The sequence below is a fragment of the Capricornis sumatraensis genome, chromosome 6 (assembly GCF_032405125.1).
Source record: "Capricornis sumatraensis isolate serow.1 chromosome 6, serow.2, whole genome shotgun sequence".
Lineage (NCBI taxonomy): Eukaryota > Metazoa > Chordata > Mammalia > Artiodactyla > Bovidae > Capricornis > Capricornis sumatraensis.
Genome location: NC_091074.1, coordinates 100548966 through 100570712, shown reverse-complemented (window position 1 = coordinate 100570712; position 21747 = coordinate 100548966). Strand labels below are relative to the sequence as shown.

Genomic DNA, 21747 nt, shown 5'->3' with positions numbered 1-21747 from the left:
CATAAATGATGAATGCATGCTAAGTCGCTTCAGTTGTGTCTCTTTGCAACCCCATAGACTGTAGCCCACCAGGCTCCTTTGTCTATGAGATTCTCCAGGCAAGAATACTGAAGTGGGTTGCTACGCCCTCCTCCAGGGTATCTTCCCCACCCAGGAACTGAACCCAGGTCTCCTGCACTGCAACAGATTCTTTACCATCTGAGCCACCGGGAAAGCCCCCTCATAAATGATACTGTTGCGTGAAATAAAATAAATCTACTGTTTGTGTGGAAACCAGTGCGCTACCCTTAACCTCCTCCTTCCAACTCCAGATTGGTCAGGTCATGGAGGAAAAGGTCAAAGCGTAATCCACTGACCTCCTTGTATTCAATACCACACAAATGAGAGCGCTTACTAGTAGCAATAATCTGAAGGACTCTTGGTCTAAACCAGAATCTGCTGTTGAGTGTGCTTTCAAAGAATTGATATTTTAAATCTCTTGGTCACATAATTGCTTCAAATTTTGTTATAATTCTGAGAACCAGAAAACATTGGGATCCTCAAAAAAAAAAAAAAGTCAAACGTCCACGTGCCAAAAAGCAGGAAGCTGAGGAGATTAAACGTATATATACGTGGTTCTTGCTTTAATACCTTTAGCTAGAAAAACCTTTTAAAACACATCGAAGAAGAGCTTCTTAAAGTCACTGCCTCTTTCAGCCTATCCCAGGGAACCACTGGATTTCAGATTCCTCAGGCGCAACTCCGAATTCAGAATTCGTCTTAGAGCGCAAGGAATATCGCCAACTACGACTCCTGGCCTTGGAGGGGCGAGAACTTGTCAGGGGCGCGGGAAGGGCCACCCGCGACTCTCAACCATCAGCGGGCGTTTAGCGCAGCCAAGCGACAGGCCGGCGCCTGGCTCAGCAACAGGGAGGCGCCGGCTGAGGCGGGGAGAACTTTGCGCTCCGAGCAGAACCACCCTTTGCTGGCCAGTCGCGTCGCTCCTCTGAGGAAGCCGGCGGCGGCGGCGACTGGGCGGAAAGAGGACGAAAGAAAGAAAGGGAGGAAGTAGCGAGGGAAGAAGAAAAATGAAGCCAGCTCTGGGGGAGCCCGCGAGAGGGCGGCCGACGACGGAGCTAGGAGGATTTGGCTGCTTTCTCGCACCCCAGGTGTGAACCCCCTTCTCCTGCGCGAGGCCAAGGAAATAAGTGGGTCTCGTCTGGGCGGAAAAAGAAGAGTCAAGAATCCAAGTGAGCTTCTTGCCTCCTCGCTCACCGTTGCCCCCTAGAAATCCCCTCGGCTTCTCAGCCCAGCCTCCCCGCCGGACCGGACGCAGTGCCCGAGCCGCCCTGCGGATGGGGCGGGCAGGGAACGGGCGCCCAAGCCGCGGGTGACCAGCGCCGCCCGCCCCGCTCGGCGCAGGGACCGGGCGGGCAGAGGATGCGAGGCGGAGGGACTTGGGAGCGGGTTCTGAGACTGCCGAGGGCGCGCTAGCCTCCCATTTGGATGGCCCAGAGTCCGCTCCAGCACCTGCCACCGCTTCGCCAAGCCGAGTGAGCGGCGCGCGGGACCTGGGGGCGGAGACCTTAGGCGGCGGCTGCTGCAGCGGGGTGAGCCGGGCGCAGGAGGGGGCGCGCTTTCTCCCTGCGGGTCTCAGTAATGAGGAGACTGAGTTTGTGGTGGCTGCTGAGCAGGGTCTGTCTGCTGCTGCCGCCGCCCTGCGCACTGGTGCTGGCCGGGGTGCCTGGCTCCTCCTCGCACCCGCAGCCCTGCCAGATCCTCAAGCGCATCGGACACGCGGTGAGGGTGGGCGCGGTGCACTTGCAGCCCTGGACCACGGCCCCCCGCGCGGCCAGCCGCACCCCGGACGGCAGCCGGACAGGCGCCCCGCGAGATGAACCTGAGCCAGGGACTTGGCTGCCCCCGGCGCCCTCGCCAGGCGCACGCTGGTTGGGGAGCGCCCTGCATGGCCGGGGGCCGCTGGGCGCACGGAAGCCGGGGGAGGGCGCCAGGGCCGAGACCCTTTGGCCTCGGGACGCCCTCCTCTTCGCCGTGGACAACCTGAACCGAGTAGAAGGACTGCTGCCCTACAACCTGTCTTTGGAAGTAGTGATGGCCATCGAGGCGGGCCTGGGCGATCTGCCCCTCTTGCCCTTCTCCTCCCCTAGCTCGCCGTGGAGCAGTGACCCTTTCTCCTTTCTGCAGAGCGTGTGTCACACCGTGGTGGTGCAAGGGGTATCTGCGCTGCTCGCCTTCCCTCAGAGCCTGGGGGAGATGATGGAGCTCGACTTGGTCAGCTCCGTCCTGCACATTCCAGTTATCAGCATCGTGCGCTACGAGTTCCCACGGGAGAGTCAGGTGAGAGGAGTCTGACGCTTGGAGTGGAGATGGACGCCACTAGGGGCCGGGACGGTAGCGGGGGCTGGGGTAGGGAGGATGGGTGGCGGGCGGAGAGGGAAAACCCGGGTAAAGACCTTAGGGACGTGGGGCTTTACAACTTTGATACTGTTTGAGAATCGGACCATATCCGTAGGTTATAGGAGGATCTCAGTAGAAGTAAAATAAAACATATTCAAACTCAGATGGAAATAAAATGAGAGGTAAAGGTAGCAAGCGGGAAGGAAGAAAGTGGGAGAAAAAGCGAAAAAGTCTTCACGTTTTGACCAGCTGGGAGAAACCTAGTGGTTACCCGATGGAAGTTGAAGTCCCAAGTTCAGGAGCGTAGAGAGCTATCGAGGTTCTAATGATTAGCGTGGGGGATGGGCATAGAAGAGCCCGGATTGCCAGAGTCGTTCAGTCCCCGGAAGAAATCTGAAAGCAACTGTCAGAAAGAGCACCTGCCCTCTCTGACTTTGGACGACTTCCCTGAGCTTTAGGCCATGGTGTAAAGAAAACACCTCCCTCTAAATTCCTGTGCGTAAACATGAAATCTGCAATTAGTACAGAAGCAATAGGTAGTCTGGTAGTTAGTCTTGGATATTGAAAGCCATTAAAAACATAATCTGATACCGGAAAAATGGATGGGAGGACTCATCTGGGACTGTGTCTTTGTCCCTACCCTCTCTCTATGTGATGTGGGTTCAGAAACTGGCTATATTTAGTTGTGTTCTCAGCCCATTTCTGCACCAATTGTCTAGAAATAAAGAAGACTAATGATTTCGTTTCCTGTGGGTTAAATGTGTGTGTGTGGTTTCAATAGAGGAAGCTATTTGTGAATTTAACTGTTGACAATTAATAATAAGATAAATATATTTTTAAAGGCAGGGTCCTCTTAGCAATGGGAGCTTTCTGCATTTTGTACATTATTTTTTAGTAAGATATTAAGCATTACTAAGCATTGCACAAAGTATTTATGAAACAAATAGTTAATTGTCTTTGGTCCCATTTTAAAGACTGAGAAATTGAGGAAAGTTCAGAGGCTTGATCCACATTGGTTGGTATATTAGTAAAAGAGTCCAGACTTGGGAGAATTTCTCTCTATATCATTTTCACTCTGTCACTGTAGCCGGAAAAAATATTTCTAATCTCTCTTCTTCCACTTTGATATATATACAGAGATAAGAAATAAAATGAGTAAGAGCAAATACATATGAAAAGTTTGATCAAATCTATGCATAATATATGAAGAGAGTACTAAAGGTTTCTTTTTCTAGAAAAATGAATCTTAACATTTTTAATCTTAGGAAAGGTGGGTTCAGGCTGCTTTCTGCTGTTGCCCAGAAGATTCCTATTTAATGTTGAACTGTAGAGATTTGATCTGCAGAGTGCAGACTAATTAACTTTAAGCTAAAATATATTTCTGTCACCTGAATCTGAATGACTATAGGCAGCAGATGGGAAGGCTTGGGAAACACAGATGCACAATGCTGCCAATAGCCAGAGTGTTATAAACATGAAATTGCATCCATAGGGGTGTATCATTATTAATATATATGCAGAATCAGACATAACAAATGCAAGAGTCAGCATAACTTGCTTCTCATCATTGCTTCCTTATTACCTAATACTTCATACATGCTAACAGTGTTGTTCAGTCTCCAGACTCCTTTCCATTTGTAGATTGTTTGCCAGGAGTCTTAAATAGCAAGAATTTCCCCCCAAATTAGTGTTCCTTAGTTAGAAGTGAAATTGTCTCTGCTCCTTGATGAATTTTTGTGGTATGCAGCACACTTCAGTAAGGAGACCAGAGAAACTGTGAAGTATCATCTAGAATCAGTCAATTTCAAAGCTTTAGGACCATTGGAGGGCAGAGAGTCCTCCAGGGACAACCCTTGCAAGCTGACAATAAAATAAATACTGTGTCAAGCACATTTGCTTCTGTATTTCAATTCAGAAGTGTATTTAAAATCATTATTGTCATTGTAACTTTCATGGCACACATCTTGAAAGGGGGGAATTATTGTTTTTGACTCAAATCTAGTTTGGCCAACTGAGGACATTTTCTTTCATTTATCTATCTTTGTATTTTAACTTCAAACATATCTAACCTGTCTTACTTTTAGTATATAATTTAAATGTCTTTCTATAATGTTCTATATTAAAAATGTCCAGCTCAATGCCAAGTCACTGTAATATGTAATTTTAGGATATGACCATCATCTGCTTTCAGCAAAAATAAAAACTGATCTTTCTCTGGCTTCTCCTGAAAAGTGGAATTTTATCTAATACAATGATGGGATTTAAAAAAAAAAAAAACTTTCTAAATATAAAAGCATGCTGAAGTCATTTTACACATTAAAAAAATTTGGCTTAAATTAGCCACTGTCCTTATTAGACTCTCCTGCCCAGTGACCTAGTTTGTTGACTGTGCCAGTGCCTAAATAAAGGATTCTAGAAGAGGGTGGACTTGTCCACACAATCATGCAAATCAAAATTGCTTTCAGAGCAGGAACAGCAACATGTTTTCTCCCACTTTCTTTTGGGCTACTGATCTTTTTATATGAAACCTAATTAATAAATAATGGTTTGGATCACATCCTGCCACAACTCCTGAATGGAGATACCACTGAAATGATTACCCCCTGAAAATAGTCATTTATTTCAATATACTATTCATTCAGAACATAAACACATAGGTCCATCAGCTTGAATGGAACAAACTTCCTTCAAGCATGGAAATCTGTTAAAAATAAGATTGTTTAGCTATACTGCTTTGGAAATCATATGTGTAATATCAGTACATAGTAAAAGCTTAATACAATATTACACATAGGATAAGGTCAAAGTAACTTTTGATCCAAAGTAACTTTCCATCCCCAAAATTCTGACTTTATTACACCCAAATCTACACTTGAGACCAACCGAATTCTGTTCCTATGACCTTCAAATAATGATGCTGCACATGGATCCAGTTACATTTAAGTTACTTTAAGTTTGTTACTGTAAGTTCCTACAGTTCTTTCTTTCTCTTCACACCCCCTACTACTTTTTCTTTGGAGAGTTTTGTATAGTTTCTCCAAAGTTAACACCTCAAAATTTACTTGCTGAGGTAGTGACAGAGACACATTTCTTTCTAAAATGTATCTCATGTTAATTCCATATTGGTTTCATTAGGCAGAATTAATGGAGTAATATAATTGGCTTAGATTCAAACCCATGCAATTAAAAAGAGACCACACTGCTATTTTCATCTCTCACTGAATGTACCGTCCACAATGTGTATCATGAACTATATATGCCAACTAATTAATATATGTTTATTTCCATGGGAATGTAAGTGTTTTGGATGGTCCATTTTTATAATACAGGGATAAGTACTAAATTCTGTTTATTAGAATTTGACTAGCATGGTGCCACTTGTGTATGGTACAGGGGAAAAACAATGATATCACAACATAACTTACCTGCCTCGTGAGGGGACAAATGAAGGACATTTCTTTTTAAAACATCTGCTCTCAATTGTGGTAGTTTTTCTTGACTTTCTGCACATAGGCACTGTCCTCTCTCTTGGGGGAAACATATTCTTCTACAATTCATGATGAATGGCTGATAGTAGCACCTAATTATTGCTAACTTGAAGATAAATGATTTCAAATTAAACGTCAAGTGATGCAAAACTTTTCTTAGCAGTATAGACTCTTGAAAAATAAACCTAGAACTAATTTGGAAGTTTTTATTTTTAATCTGGCAAATTTTTATAGCACTTATTTTTCTAGATAAATAGAGCAGAAGACACTAGCAAACACCGTTCATTGGGCAGTTAATCTGTCTTGCCCCCTTTCCTTTGTGACTGCCATAGAAGAGTCTATAGAGAATCTTGGGTCTTGACCTCCTTGGCTGTTACATCTTGGGGTTAACTTACGATTGAATCAACTGAAGACCAATTTTGGTGTCTAATTCCTTCCTGTTTTATCTTCTGGTGTGGCAGAAGTCACCTTGGATTTTGTGCCATTAGCTTGTATTTGATGAATAGCAAGTAGCAAGTCTTAGTCACTCAGTCATGTCCTATTCTTTCCAACCCCATGGACTGTAGCCCGCCAGGCTCCTGTGTCCATGGGGTTCTCCAGACAAGAATATTGGAATGGGTAGCCATTCCCTCCAGCGGATCTTTCCAATCCAGGGATCAAACCCATGTCTTCTGCATTGCAGGCAGATTCTTTACCATCTGAGCCACCACTCAACCAATCAGTTTGGTTAAATGAGCACAGTTACTGGAAGGTATATTAAATAGTACTCAGAAGATTCAGTCTACTCCTGCCTCTTACAGGCCATGGAATTTTAGGGAAGTGCCTCTGGTCTCTGAGCATCTAGGCTTGTCAGTCAAAAGAAGGTTGACTTTACCAGTCTGACAGAGTTGTTGTGTGAATCAAATAAAGAAAGTGATGCACTGTGAAAAAAATTTATAGTGTTAGCTAAATAACCAGTAGAGAGGTGTTGGTTTTGATCTGATAAGAATCATCCCAGTCATAATTCACCACTAATTCTCCATTACTTGTTATTAATCAAAATAAGATTTGATTCACAGTGTAATGTGTCTTCATCTTCTACCTTACTCTATACCCACTCCCTCATTTTATTTCTCTTAAAAGTAGGTGGGTTTAGCACCCACCTCCTGCCAAACAACTGTGTTCCTGAATAGTTTACCCTCTTGCCTGGGATTAGAAGACATGCCAAAGGTACCGTTTCTATACCAATGGCAAATTTTTATAAATGCACATCGTCAATGCAGTTTCTAGAGCCTTAGTTATTACCATAGAAGCTTCAATAAGATGCCCAATAACATTTTCCAGAAACGTTGGCCTCTCATACATCTTCTATAGGAGAACTTATAGTAGATTGCTCACGAGACTATGGCCACAGGGTCTAATCTCTCTACCCCAACTTCTCCTGCCACACCACTAAGCGCACAGTTTGGCTCATCTGAAATTATTTTCCTGGGAAGTCTTTCTGGACAAAGCAGTGTGTTGCTTCATACTGGCACAAGCTCCTTAGCTCATCTTGGATAGGCAACAGTTGGCAGACTAGCTGCTTTGAGTATCATTGCCCTAAGCAACACTGTGGAGCTCTCATAGCAAGGTATTGCACACTTTAGTGGCACCACACAATGTAGAGATGACTTCTTTCTCTTTTCTCCTGCCTAGTCTAGCTGCTGCTACTCACATACACAAAAGAGTAAAGAAACAGCACAGCACTAAAAATGGGATGCAAAATCTCTAACTAGGCAGGAAGGAAGAAAAGAACATCTCAGCGTCTGTCACATTGCTTCTTGAGTCAATGCATGAATAACAAACTAATGGAAATCTTTAAGCCACTATTTCTTTCTCAGATCTTTCCTATGGGGGATGGTGGGAAAGTATTGGAGAAAAGGTAAACAAGGAGTAAGCCAGGCATCTTCCCCTAAACCTATTACATCAGCTAGACTTGCAGCTCTCCAGAATATAAAAGGTTCAGACACTTTCAGGGGAGACAGTGTTTCTCCCCCATTGAGGGAACAGGATGATCGTACTGACCTCGGCTGGTATTGTGTCAGTTGGAGGAAACTGACCATGGAAACGTAGTATCTGGATGGCCAGGGATGATCTGTCTGTAGAGATAAAACTTCAAGGATTCAAGTAGTAAAAAATTAAGCAGGATGACTTTTCTTTTGGTGAGGACGAATTATGCCTCATTGTTATTCATTTGAGACATAGATTTAGGGAAAAAATCCAGTCATATATATTTACATAAAATTTTTGCTTTTCAAGGCTTCTTCACAAATGTGCTCATAACATCCCTTTAACAGTCTTGTGAGGAAAACAACAAGGTATAGACAACGTAAAAGGACAGGAAGAGCTATACCTTACAGAAAGTGAGAGGTCACCAAGAGGAAAAAATACTAAAACCTCCCTATTAATTTAGTATATTTGTCAGCCTATAATCTGAGAATCCATCACTGCTTTTTAATTATTGCAGGAAAAAAAGATAAAATAGAGTGACATCTACTTCTAGGTTTGATGGTTAAAAGCATATTTTACACTAACTATCCAGTATAGTTTAATTAAATGAATCATAATATAACTTTACAATATAGTGCTATGTACCCTTTCAAAATGAAGATATATTTATTGACACAGAATAAAAAATGTATATGTTTTATGTAAAGTGTGACCTTCTGTCAGAGAAGGCAATGACACCCCACACCAGTACTCTTGCCTGGAAAATCCCATGGACGGAGGAGCCTGGAAGGCTGCGGTTCATGGGGTCGCTGAGGGTTGGACACAACTGAGCGACTTCACTTCACTTTTCACTTTTATGCATTGGAGAAGGAAATGGCAACCCACTCCAGTGTTCTTGCCCGGAGAATCCCAGGGCCGGGGGAGCCTGGTGGACTGCAATCTATGGGGTCGCACAGAGTCGGACACGACTGAAGCGACTTAGCAGCAGCAGCAGCAGCAGTGACCTTCTATAAAATATAAAGTCTAGAACTTTATTAAAAAGTTAAATATGATTGTAAGTGAATGGTGGAAGTCCAGATTTTCCCCTATGCATGCTTTTTTTTTCAAAAAATAAGTATGTATTACCTACACAATTAAAAATAAGAGAGGGACATCCCCAGTGGTCCATGGCTGAGACTCCATGCTCCCAATACAGGGGGCATGGGTTCAAGCCCTGGTCAGGGAACTAAGATCCCACATGATGGTGTGGCCAAATAAATAAATAAAATTTTGTTTAAAAACCTCTTATGCCACAACTAAAGATCCCATGTACCACAACTGAGGCCTGGTGCAGCCAAATTAATAAATTTAAAAAAATAATAATAATAAGAGAAAAAAGACAAGTCTTCACATTTCCTCACTACTGCTTTCAATACTTCAATATGAAAATAAAGATTACAGTAATAAATTAATTGTAGAATATGTTTAAATTTATCTTTTACATCCATATTTTCAATTTTATCCTCACAATTATTTTGAGAAATGAGCAGTACAGTTGGTGTTTATTTTACAAATCAGACGATAATAACATATAAATGGAGGAAATGCAAGCTAGAGGTGAAGAGAATAGGTTTTTGAGATGCACAGACCTATGTTTGAATCTTAGCTCTATAGCTTTCTAGATATCATACCTTGAGAAACATGCCTGATGTTTCCATGCCTCAATTTTTGATCCACAAAATATGACTGTCTCATAAAGTTACAATGAAGATTGTATATGGTAAAGTTTGCATATCATGTATGCAAAGTTCTAAGCACACCACAGTGTATTTTTATTCTAATGATCATTCTTTTAGCACATAGTGTTGGCGTAACTTAATAGAAAACTAAAATAATCAGAATGAAAGCTTAGATATTCTAGCTTGCTCTCTCCAGAGTACTTCTAAATGCATTTTCAGTATGCAGATGATATTTAAACTTAGGAGATCTGATTCCAGTGGGCCAAGCTTAAGAAACAAACAGATGCTGCTGTTTTGAAACCCCATTTAGAGTTCCAACTCACTGAGGTGCACCCTTAGGTTAGGTATGTGTAAATTTGGTCATCAATGAGGTGAATGATGACCAGTTGCTTTTTTTGTATGGATTCTGAATGACTGGATCTTTGGAGCAGTTACAGAGGTGAAAAATAATGTTCTATTTCTATTCGTTGATATTAGTGAGGAATTCACAAGTATTGCCTTACCTACTACCCTAATTTCTCACAGGTTCCCAGAAACTAAACTTAAGGAACAGTAGAAGCATGACACAGTTGACAGTTTTGGCTTCTTGGGGGAGGGGGGAGAAGAGGGTTTTTAGAAAGGGGAGAGTCTCAACTTGATGTGGATTTAAGGTTCACAAGTTTCCCTTTTTTCATGCAGGCTTTATATCCATACTAACGGATCTAACTTGTGGCATGTATTAGATCCAAGTTTAGGCACAGCAGCATTGTTACATGGGCTTCCCAGGTGGTGCTAATGATAAAGAACCCACCTACCAATGCAGAAGACATAATAGAAGAAGATTTAATCCCTGATCAGGAAGATTCCCTGGAGGAGGGCATGTAAACCCACTCCAGGATCCTAGTCTACAGAGGAGCCTGGTGGGCTGCAGTCCATGAGGTCACACAGAATCAGACACGACTGAGTGACTAACACACACATACACACACAGCTCTGTTACATACTAAGGATTACAAAAGATATCTATAGATCAAACTCTGTGTTTGATTGAATCCTGACTGTATCAAATTGTTTGATGCATTTACAGCTTTCAGGGACTTTTAAAATGTGCGTCACTTTTCTGATTACGAAAGTAATGCATATGTGCTGCTGCCCCATGGGTGTCCTGACATATCCTTGAGTAACATTTTTTTTTAATGTATTTTATTCTCTCAAGGATAATGCTTTAGAATTTTTAGAAACACTTGGATACAAGTAAAGAAAGCCTTATTGTCACTCCAATTGTACACTGGAATCAAAGAACAGAAAAAAAGAATTCACCTTTTAAAAAAAATTTTTCTGAAGTCAGAGTTGACATGGCTTTCAAAGCATGGACATTCTGAGTTGGTGGAATTTCTGTATTAAAGGGTGGTATTTTCCTTTATATTTGAGCCTAGCTTTGTATTTTCAAGGCTCTGCAAACGCTGAGCCTGTACAGTTCCAAACAATGGCTCTGTCTGGATCTTTCAGTAGCATTCTTAGGAATGACTTAGACATGGGTTGTCACTACTGTCCCCTCAGTTAGGGGTGGTCATTAGCTAAACTGTCAGTACCAAGGCTTTGACTGCATAGAATCTGTTGTGTTTTTTTTCTATTGAAAGCCTCAACTCAAAGCCAAACAAAACCTGAATGAATACTCGCCAGGTAAAAAATAAAAATTTTTATTTCCATAAACGAAGTTGGATGCTCAGCATGCCTTTATCTAATAGAATTACTATCTGGCTCAGTTGTGAAATTCTATTTGTTCAGTCCCAGCCAGAGGTACTTAAACAGGGATTCCATTTAACAAAAAATTTGCTTCTATGTGTTGTGAATTTAATAGGTTCAGATAGAGAGCTGTTATTGTTTTGATGCTATACGAGGAATTAGTTTGAGTCATGTCATACAGTGTGTTATACACAGAAGGAAATGCTTCCGTGTACTCCTCAAAATAAATGGCAAATCCAAGCCTAAATTAAGCCAATGTACCTTCGCCTGGTTGAAAGTACAGGGCGCCATCTAGTGGTCATTCAGTTCAGTTCAGTCGCTCAGTCGTGTCCGACTCTGCGACCCCATGAACTGCAGCACGCCAGGCCTCCCTGTCAAGACACCCACCTCTCAAGGCAAGAAAAGGACTCCAAGAAGCTTTTAGTTCTTTTCCTGGTCTTTTGACCATGGGACATCTAGGTTAGTCCAGCTAAGAAAAGATCTTTTGCCTTCTAAGAATTCCCAACAATCTGCTGTTCTGCCACCATAATTGCAGTCATATGCAAAGAGTCGGACACGACTGAGTGACTGAACTGAACTGAACTGAACTGACCTTAAAGTATACACACCTCACAGTGTGTATCTAGAGGAGTTGGGAGAAAAATGTGAATAACTTTAGAAATGCAGGATGGTTAATTATTTTTAGTAGCTATATTTACTATCACTTTGTTTTATAATGCAGCTTGAAAAGATGTAGCCGTTTTATTGTGTTAAGCATATCATTTGTTCCTTTATTCTCATTATAAAAAAATTATAAATAAATAAAATGCCAAAGAATAAAATAAAAATTGCTCATAAACCCACAGCCCAGAATTCTAGACATATGTATGTGTTATAAAATTGGGATCATGTCATTTTATGAAATTGTTTAACATATATTATAAACATCTTTCCATATCATCAATGTTTTTTCTATTTTTTAATGGCTTGATAGTTTGCCTTTGAATGAGCTGTTTTCTGATTTGTTTACCCCTGTTATTTGGACTAAGTTTTTACCATGAAAGGATAAATGACAGTGCTACTAATGGGACTTTACTTCATCCTCCTCAACATTCTTACAGATTTGGTGCTGTGGAACACCCTCTGCTTGAGTTCTGTGACAGCATCGTGGTTTTCTTTATTTCATTTTTTCTAGTCCCTTCGTTGCCTTTCAGTGATTGTGCTTCTTGTATTTGACCCCTTGTAGTAATAACCATAGTGCTGGACTGTCCAATTTTTAAAAATTTTTTAGTTGGTGGAAAATTGCTTTACAATTTTGTGTTGCTTTCTGCTGTACAATGATGAGAGTCAGTCATAATTATATACATATCCCTTCCCTCTTGAGTCTCCTTCTCCTCCCCCTGCCATCCTGCCCCGTCATCAGAGAGTGCCAGGTTGGGCTCCCTGTGTCCACTAACCATCTATTTTACACATGATACTGTACATATGTCAGCTATTTTCTCAATTTGTCCCACCTTTACCTTCCCATGCTGTGTCCACAAGTCCATCTCTACTAGTTTCATCAGTACCATTTTTCTAGATTCCATATATATGTGTTAATATACGATACTTCTTTGTCTCTTTCTGACTTATTTCACTTTGCATAAGAGGCTCTAAGTTCATCCACCTCACTACAACTGACTTAAATCTGTTTCTTTTTATGGCTGAGTAATAAATAGTCCATTGTATGTATGTACCACAACTTCTTTATCCATTCATCTATTGATGGACATCTAGGTTGCTTCCATGTCCTGTCTATTATAAATACTGATGCAATGATCATTGGGGTACATGTGTCTTTTAGAGTTGTGGTTTTCTCAGGGTATATGCTCAGTAGTGGAATTGCTGGGTCATATGGTAGATTTATTCCTAGTTTAAGGAATCTCCATACTGTTTTCCATAATGTCTGTATCAGTTTATATTCTTATCAACAGTGCAGGAGGATTCCCTTTTCTCCACATCCTCTCAAGCATTTATTGTTTGTAGATATTTTGATGACAGCCATCCTGACTGGTGTGAGCTATACCTCATTGTAGTTTTGAATTGCATTTCTCCAATAATGAGCGATGTTGAGCATCTTTTCATGCCTTTATTGGTGATCTGTATGTCTTCTCTGGAGAAATGTCTGTTTAAATCTGCCCATTTTTTGATTGGGTTGTTTTTTTTTTCTGGTATGAACTGCTTCTGTATTTTGGAGATTAACCCTTTGTCAGTTGCTTTGTTTGTAATTATTTTCTCCTGTTCTGAAGATTGTCTTTTCAACTTGTTTATAGTTTCCTTTGCTATGCAAAAGCTTTTAAGTTAATAGGTCTCATTTGTGTATTTTTGTATTTATTTCAATTAATCTAGGAGGTGGGTCAGAGAGGATCTTGCTATGATTCAAGTCAAAGAGAATAACTGCCTATGTTTTCCTCTAAGAGCTTTGTAGTTTCTGGCCTTATATTTAAGTCTTTAATCCATTTTGAGTTTATTTTTGTGTATTGTATTAAGAAGTGTTCTAATTTCATTCTTTTATATGTATCTGTCCAGTTTTCCCAGCACCTCTTACTGAAGAGGCCATCTTTTCTGCATTGTATTATCCTTGCCTCCTCTGTCAAACATAAGGTGCTTATATGTATGTGAGTTTATCTCTAGGCTTTCTATTTTATTCCATTGATCTATATTTCTATTTTTATTGTGCTGTCCAATTGATAGCTACTAACCCTATATTCATTTAAGTTTAGTGAAAATAATACAAAATTTACAGGTCAGTTGCTCAAGGCACTCTAAAACCATTTCAAACGCTCAGTGGCCACATGTGGGTAATGGTTCCTATATTTGGCAGCACAGATATACAACATTTTCCATCTTCACGCAAGTTCTCTTGGACAAGTTCTGTTGGACATTTCTATTGCTCTCTAGGGCTTGGGGTTTTAAGCAACAGAAAACTCACTCCATGGGCTTGAAAATAATGGGTTTATGCTGAAAAACTACAGGAAGATGACAAGGAATAGAATTGCTTAAGGGGAGCTGGGCTGCATCACTGGGAAGGTACTGGGCAGCTACTCTCTTCTTCACTTTCTCTCGGGCCCAGAAGCTCTTCTCGGGCTCTCACTTCACATCTGCTCCATCCTCCTCTCTGGAGAGCAGTGTCTTCCTCTGCCCTGCTGTAACTTCTGCCTGAACATGGTTCTGATTTCCCATGACAGGACTTAGCCTGAACTCTCTGTGACTTTATCACTCTGATCAAATCATCGGACTGTGTTCCTTATACCCCCCTTAGCCCACATTCTCCAGATGTCTAGTTGTCTCCACCCACATAGAATGGTTTCCCCTCCAACCTTCCTTACTCCAAAGAGCAGTGACCAGCCTCCCAAGTGAAGTTCTCAACACAACCTTGGAATACGGCAGGAAATAGAATAGCAAAGCCACTGTTTCAAAAGAACTTATATTCTAGTGAGGGGGGCAGACAATAAGACATACGAACAAATAAATATATAATACAGTATTATTAAATAAAGGCAAGCACAAGGGAGAAAAATAACTCAGGGTAAAAGACTAGAGAATGACAATGGTTAGTCACAAAGGCTTGCCTGAAGAGGTAACACTGTACCACTGATAGAAGTAAAGAATCAGCCATGCAAATTTCTGAGGGGAAGGCATTACAAACAAAGAGAGCAAAAGTGCAAAGGCCTTGAGGTAGGAATGAGCATAGCAATAATTATTTGCTGCATAAATGGATCATCCTTATTACCATCTATAACACTATTTGCTAACAAATTCACAGTTTCAAAGAAGAAAGTATAAATAGTGAGGCAATAACCAGATTTACATTCTCAAGATTTAGACTCCTGAATTTTTCTTTTTGCATGTGGTGACAGCAAGAATTTCTAACTGGAATTTCCAGTTATCTCTCTCTTTATATTCTTACCTTAAACTCAAAATATGTAAGGATATCCTCAGATGGTACCTTCTCTCACCTATAACAATATTTCTCATAACATCTTTAGCTCCTCCCTTTTCTTGGCATCTGTTGCCTTCCTCAGTATGCTTTGCATGTCCTTACCTTATTCTTCCTTCTGATTTTCACAAGATACTAGCTGCTCCTGCCAATACTCTTGAATAGCCCCCTAATATCTCTACTTCCTTTCCTCCAAACCATTCTGCACACTGCTTCTAGATAAATCTTCTTAAAGCAAAGCAACTTTCACTCATTTATTCATTCTTTCATTCATTCAGCAAACATAAGGTACACTGCACTGAGTCTAATGCCTCTCCACTGCTCAAAAGACACTTCATTATGGCAATAGTATAATTCTTTTTTCACTCCTCAACACTCCTAATGGATGAAACTCACACCTTAATAACAATTGCTACAGGACTGATTCACAAAATTGGAACAGGATCTACCAGCCTTAAAAGAACATATCAGATTCTCTAGTTTTTGTGGATATTGTTCAAAAAGCATTCCATCCCCCACCCCCAAGATTCTGACATGCCTTCCCTAAAACCAGAAAAACACAGATCAATTACCATCACCAGTCTTACAAAACCTGGTCCTCAAGGGCTTCCACAAGCAGGTGAAGATAATTCTTTCTGGTCTGTGACATTCTGTTGAGATACACATGCCCAGAAAATATAAGATTTCTAGGAATTAAAATGTGATATTTTTTAAAAAATCAATAAATGTAAATCATCATATTAAAAAGCACTTATCTATTATATATCTATATAGAAAGACAGATATACACCAAGTTGTCGTGATTTGCAGATGAATCAATCTCCAATTCAAAATTGATTTTTCCACTGAAGCAATGTTATCTGTGGCTGTTAAGACCTCAGACCAGACCACAAAACCCTGTTTGATCATAATAGCACAGAATTCTGATTTTGGTAGTACTATAGGCACCAAACACTCTCTGTAACAAGCTCTTTTGTTTGAGATGAAGGGGATGTGGAGTGAGGAGGAGAACCAGAAGACCTGTCTTCAAATTATAGCTCCAGAAGCATCTGAAAACGCCTTTGGTAACCTCCCTGAACCTCAGTTTCTTCCATTATAAATTATCAATAGTACTCATTAAACAGGTATTTATGGAGGGCCTCCCATGCTATTTTAAAGAATTGATAGGGGTTTCAGTGAGTTAATATACATAAAAATACTTTGTACATTCAAATTTTAAAAACAGATGAGAGGCATTTTTATTGAAACATCTTTTTCTTTGAGAAAATGATTCTAATCCAGTTTGAAAAAGCCAAGACATATCTTTTCAGGCACTCTTGGCAGTGGGAACAGCCCGCGCATGTTCTATCACCCGGCATTGAACTAGCCTGGTCGTTTGTGCATGCTAACTCACCTCAGTCGCATCTGACTCTTTGCAACCCCATGGATTGGAGCCTGTGAGGCTCCTCTATCCATTTGGTTTCTCCAGGCAAGAATACTGGAGTGAGTTGTCATACTCTCCTCCAGGGGATCTTCCCAGTGTGGTCGTATTGTGACTCCTAAATGGTCAGCAGCAGCTGGAGAGGGAGGAAAGAGGAGGGTTTCCTATCTTCCAAACAGGGACTAAAAACGTCCTAACTGCTTGCATAGTTCTGCTGCCTATCTTAGACTTAAGGGGGAAGGAGAGATTTTGATGAACTAACAGGATAGGAGACCCACACCCAGGACACAGATTAGAATGAGACACTTTGGAAATAAAATATTAAAGCTAAAATTGCCTGCTATTTATATTCGTAAAAATCCATTAGTTAAAAGTTTTTAGATCACATCGGTTTCCCAATAATATTCCATCATGGGTTAGAAAACTAGAAGATAATTAAATCTCATTCTGACCTTCATTTCAAGTCTGCCTTTAACACTTGCTGGGCAGCAGCCACTTGAAGATCTTCATCAAGAAATAGCTGCAGCTCAGGCCAGGAAATGCTTAGGATCCCCCTCCTGTGATGATGTAACCCTAGGAAAGATCAGGAATAAACCAACAGGCTAACCTTGGCCTATACCACCTGTGCCTAGAGTAGTTCTGTGATCCCCATTCTTGACTTCTCTGCCTCCATTCTTGGCTTCTCCAGTATATTCTCCAAGGTGCTGTCAGAAGAGAAGTGGTTCACTCACTGCTTAAACACTTTCCCTACTTCCCCAAGATATCATTATTTCCAAACTTTATGCATTCATGTACTGCCCTCATAGTCTCTGCTACATCTGTGATCACCTATTGCTGTTTTGAAAATTAACTTTCTTTAAATTTATATTTAAAGATCTTTTATCAAGACACTAATGAAAAACCAGTATCCCTTGCCATAAAGAGAAGTTAATTGTAAAAATAAGTATACAGTGAAAACAAAGCAATTCCAGCCAGGTAGAATTGCCTGAGCCTTTTTGTAAAAGTGAAATTTTCCAGGTGTTAGAGAAGTGTTAAACACATACTAAAGCCAAACCGAGGCTTTCTCCTTGATTTAGCAGAAGGATTAAACATTTAATTGAAAAGGGATTAACTTTCTCACTTTGTGATTTAGAGTTTTTTAATGTCGAGCCCCCCAAGCCACCTAAAATCCTCTCAGTAGCCACCCACACAGCCAAGCTCTAACCTATAGGATGAATTCTAAGCAGCTTTCATGTGACACTCAAGACCTGTCATCATCCAAGCCTGGCTTATTCTCCTCATTTCTTCTAGATTAGCACCTCATTTCTTCTAGATACTAAGCACCCCCTACCCCAAGCACTCTGCACAGTGCTGTTCCAAACCTTGACATATACTGCTCCCACTGCTTGGAATCCCTTTCCCCTTGTGTCTGCCTAAAACTCCTATTAGCCTTCAAAAGTGAGCGTTAGTTGCTCAGTCATGTTCGACTCTTTGCAACTCCATGGACTAACTATAGCCCTCCAGGTTCCTCTGTCCATAGAATCCTCCAGGCAAGAACACTGGAGTGGGTAGCCATTCCCTTCTGCAAGGGGTCGTCTGCATTGCAGGCAGATTCTTTACCATCTGAGACACCAGGGAAGCCCGTTTAGCCTTCAAAATGTTGCTTAAATATCCCCTGTGCTCTGTCCTCTCCCACTGCAGGTTGTTACTTTCCCTTTTACATCACTTTTCTGCCTTGAACACTCTTCTTTTCTAGATCTGCTGCATAGCCTAATAATTATTTGTTGATATATGTGTCTCTCTCCTCCACTAAATTGAACCCTAAACTCCTAGCACAGTGAGTGGCTCATAATAGATGCTCAGTGACTGTTGATCAAACTGAATCAATGGTCCATTTCCATCCTTTCCAGTGTAACCCAACTAAGTAACACTGGTGGAAAATTCTCCACCTGTCAAAGTGTGGATGATGTGAACTAAGAAGTGTCCCACTTTATGAAAAAGAATTCTCATTCACTAAGTAGATAGAGTTCATGACCACCTAGAATTTACTCTGTTATGTAGAACAAAGCTGGAAGAGTAAGACCTTGAGGAAATTGATTTCATAAGAAATAGAAAAAGTATTTCTTCACCCTATTAAACTTTTCATGTCCTTCATTTTCCCCAAATAGGTTTTAAGTTTTCTGGAGACCACAGAGGCCAGAAAAGTGATGTTGTTCTTGTGGCTTTGGGTCACTGCTTTCTTAAATTCTCACCCCTGTTCCCCAGCCAATGTCTCTATATTGTGTAGCCAAGAGTTCTGACTTACCTGTAAAATTAGAAAAATTCAGAGTTAATGAAAAATAAAGTGAAATTGTAGTCGCTCAGTCGTGTTCAACTCTTAGCGACCCCATGGACTGCAGCCTACCAGGCTCCTCTGCCCATGGGATTTTCCAGGCAAGAGTACAGGATGGGGTTGCCATTGCCTTCTCTGAGGAACTTGCTAGAACTGTCTATTTTTATGCCCCTGTCCATAACTAATGAAAAATAAAGCTACTTGAAATAATCATTAGTGAAAAAGAAAGAAAGCCTGGAATTATATTTTATTCTGTTATCTCTTATCAAGCGAAATATCAGGGAATCAGACAAAAGTTCAGATCTGGATAAGGTCACTGCAGATGGTGACTGCAGCCATGAAATTAAAAGACACTTGCTCCTTGGAAGAAAACCTATGAAAACCTAGACAGCATATTAAAAAGCAGAGACATAACTTTGCTGACAAATGTCCACATAGTCAAAGCTATAGTTTGTCCAGTAGTCATGTATAGATGTGAGAGTTGGACCATAAAGAAGGCTGAGCACCAAAGAACTGATGCTTTTAAATTGTGATGCTGGAGAAGACTCTTGAGAGTCCCTTGGACTACAAGAAGATCAAACCAGTCAATATTAAAGGAAATCAACACTGAATATTTACTGGAAGGACTGATGCTGAAGCTGAAACTCTAATACTTTGGCCACCTGATTCTAACAGCCGACTCATTGGAAAAGACCCTGATGCTGGGAAAGATTGAAGGCAATAGGAAGAAGGGATGACAGAGGATGAGATGGTGGGATGACACCACCACCATCTCAATGGACATAAATCTGAACAAACTCCAGGAGATAGTGAAGGACAGGGAAGCCTGGCATGCTGCAGTCCATGGGGTTGCAAAGAGTCAGACAGGACTTAGTGACTGAACAACAACAAAATTCCTAGCTTCCCATTGTACTCACTGTTTTTTCGGTCATTAAGTGTAATTCCCTAGACTTTCAGCCCCCAGAGTGGTGGCCACCTGTGTGTTAGCAACACCCAGATAGCTTTTCAAAATAAAGATTCTCAGACTTATCAAATCAGAATCCCTGGATTTGGAGCATACAAATCTATCCAAAAACCAAACAACTTCACAGGTGATTGTGTCCACAGGTGATTCTGAGTATTATATTTGGGAACCACTTATCCTAAGAATCTTCCCTAATGTGATTTTCAAACCTTGACTGGGTACCACCTGAAACAAAATCACATGTAGGTAGTAGTTTTAAAGTCTAGATTCTAGATTCATCGAATTCCACTAAATTGTGCGTTGTGACCTGATGCCAGCTTTTTTTTTTCTTTTTTTGAAGAATCTCCCCCAGGTGAATTTTATGTATCCACAGCACAGTTAGAGACTCAATGACCTGGGGCAAGGTATCAAATTCAGATTTCATATAGGAGCCAGGAAGTTAACGGAAATGTGAAAAACCAGTCCCAAATAATACAGTGCACTTGTGCCAAGTCACTTGTGTCTGACTCTATGGGACCCTATGGATGGCAGTCCACCAGGCTCCTCTGTCCATGGGAGTGGGTGGCCATGCCCTCCTCCAGGGGATCTTCTCAGCCCAGGGATTGAACCTAATCTCTTATGTCTCCTACTTTGGCAGGTGGATTCTTTACCGCTAGCACCACCTAGGAAGCCCCCAAATAATATGATCAGGAGTAGTAAAAATTGTAGATAACTGGATAGAGCCTAATCTTTCTGAGGGAGGTAGTCAGCCACCACTCACCTCCAACAAGCTGATACTCATGGGATGTTGCCAAATATTCTGTTTTTTCAAAGGAAGCCAGATTGTGGATTTTTTTTAATGTAAAATTGTCCTTGTGTGTGTTTTATCTGCTCAGTCATGTCCAGCTCTTTGCAACTCAGTAGATTATAGCCAGCCAGGCTCCTCTGTCCATAGAATTCTCCAGGCAAGAATACTGGAGTAGGTTGCCATTCCCTTCTCCAGGGATCTGGCTGACCCAGGGATTGAACCTGGGTCTCCTGCATTGCACGCAGATTCTTTACAGTCTAAGCCACCAGGGAAGTCCAAAATTGTCCTTAAATGTTGATAACTAATTCATTTTTGTTTAACTTTACTGAGGTATGATTGATATAAAATTGTAAGATAGTTAAAGCACAGAATATGATGATTTGATAAATATCTATATATCAAGTGAATTAAGTAGCTGATTTTTTTTAAGAAATCAGCTTATTTTTAAAAAAATAGTAATAATCTGCAGGCTTGCTAGAGCTTCAGGATCATCATTCTGGATTAGAAATGTTAATACATTTGAGTAGGCAAGTATTAACTAGAAATGCCTCAATGACTGGATAAGCAAGAGGAAGTGACATAGGCCTGTAACCATAACAGGTACAGCAGCTTAAAGGTGCAGTTTGGAAAAACTAGAATATGTGCCTATTATACAGAAGAGGTGGCCACCTTCATCTGAAGCAAGAGAACAAGAGGGAAAATAGGTATTAAAAGATAATGAATGTAATCCATTCCAGGTGTACCCATAAATGAATCTTAGAAACCTTACTCATAAAATAGAGATAATGAGATGATAATAACTACTCCTAGTGTTAGAGGTACTGATTAAGTAGAATAATTGCTCTCAAATAGATTAGCAATATCATATGACATATAGTAGGTATTCATTTTTTTAAATATGCTAGCTTCATTGTTTTCTATCTTCCTAAGCCTCTGTTCTCTTACGTTAAAATTTAACAGGCACTATAGAAAAGCAAGGTTATGGCAAAACTCTGACAACTCCCTTGATTT

At 40.8% G+C, this 21747-nt stretch overlaps 1 protein-coding gene across 1 annotated transcript in view; it reads left to right on the top strand.

Moving 5' to 3' along the window:
- The first annotated feature begins 1638 nt into the window (after nucleotides 1–1638).
- GRIN3A (glutamate ionotropic receptor NMDA type subunit 3A) overlaps nucleotides 1639–21747 on the top strand; it is a 194266-nt gene continuing 174157 nt past the window's right edge. Inside the window, exon 1 of the mRNA XM_068974563.1 lies at nucleotides 1639–2337. Coding sequence (XP_068830664.1) covers nucleotides 1639–2337 — 699 coding nt within the window. The remainder of the gene's footprint in view (nucleotides 2338–21747) is intronic.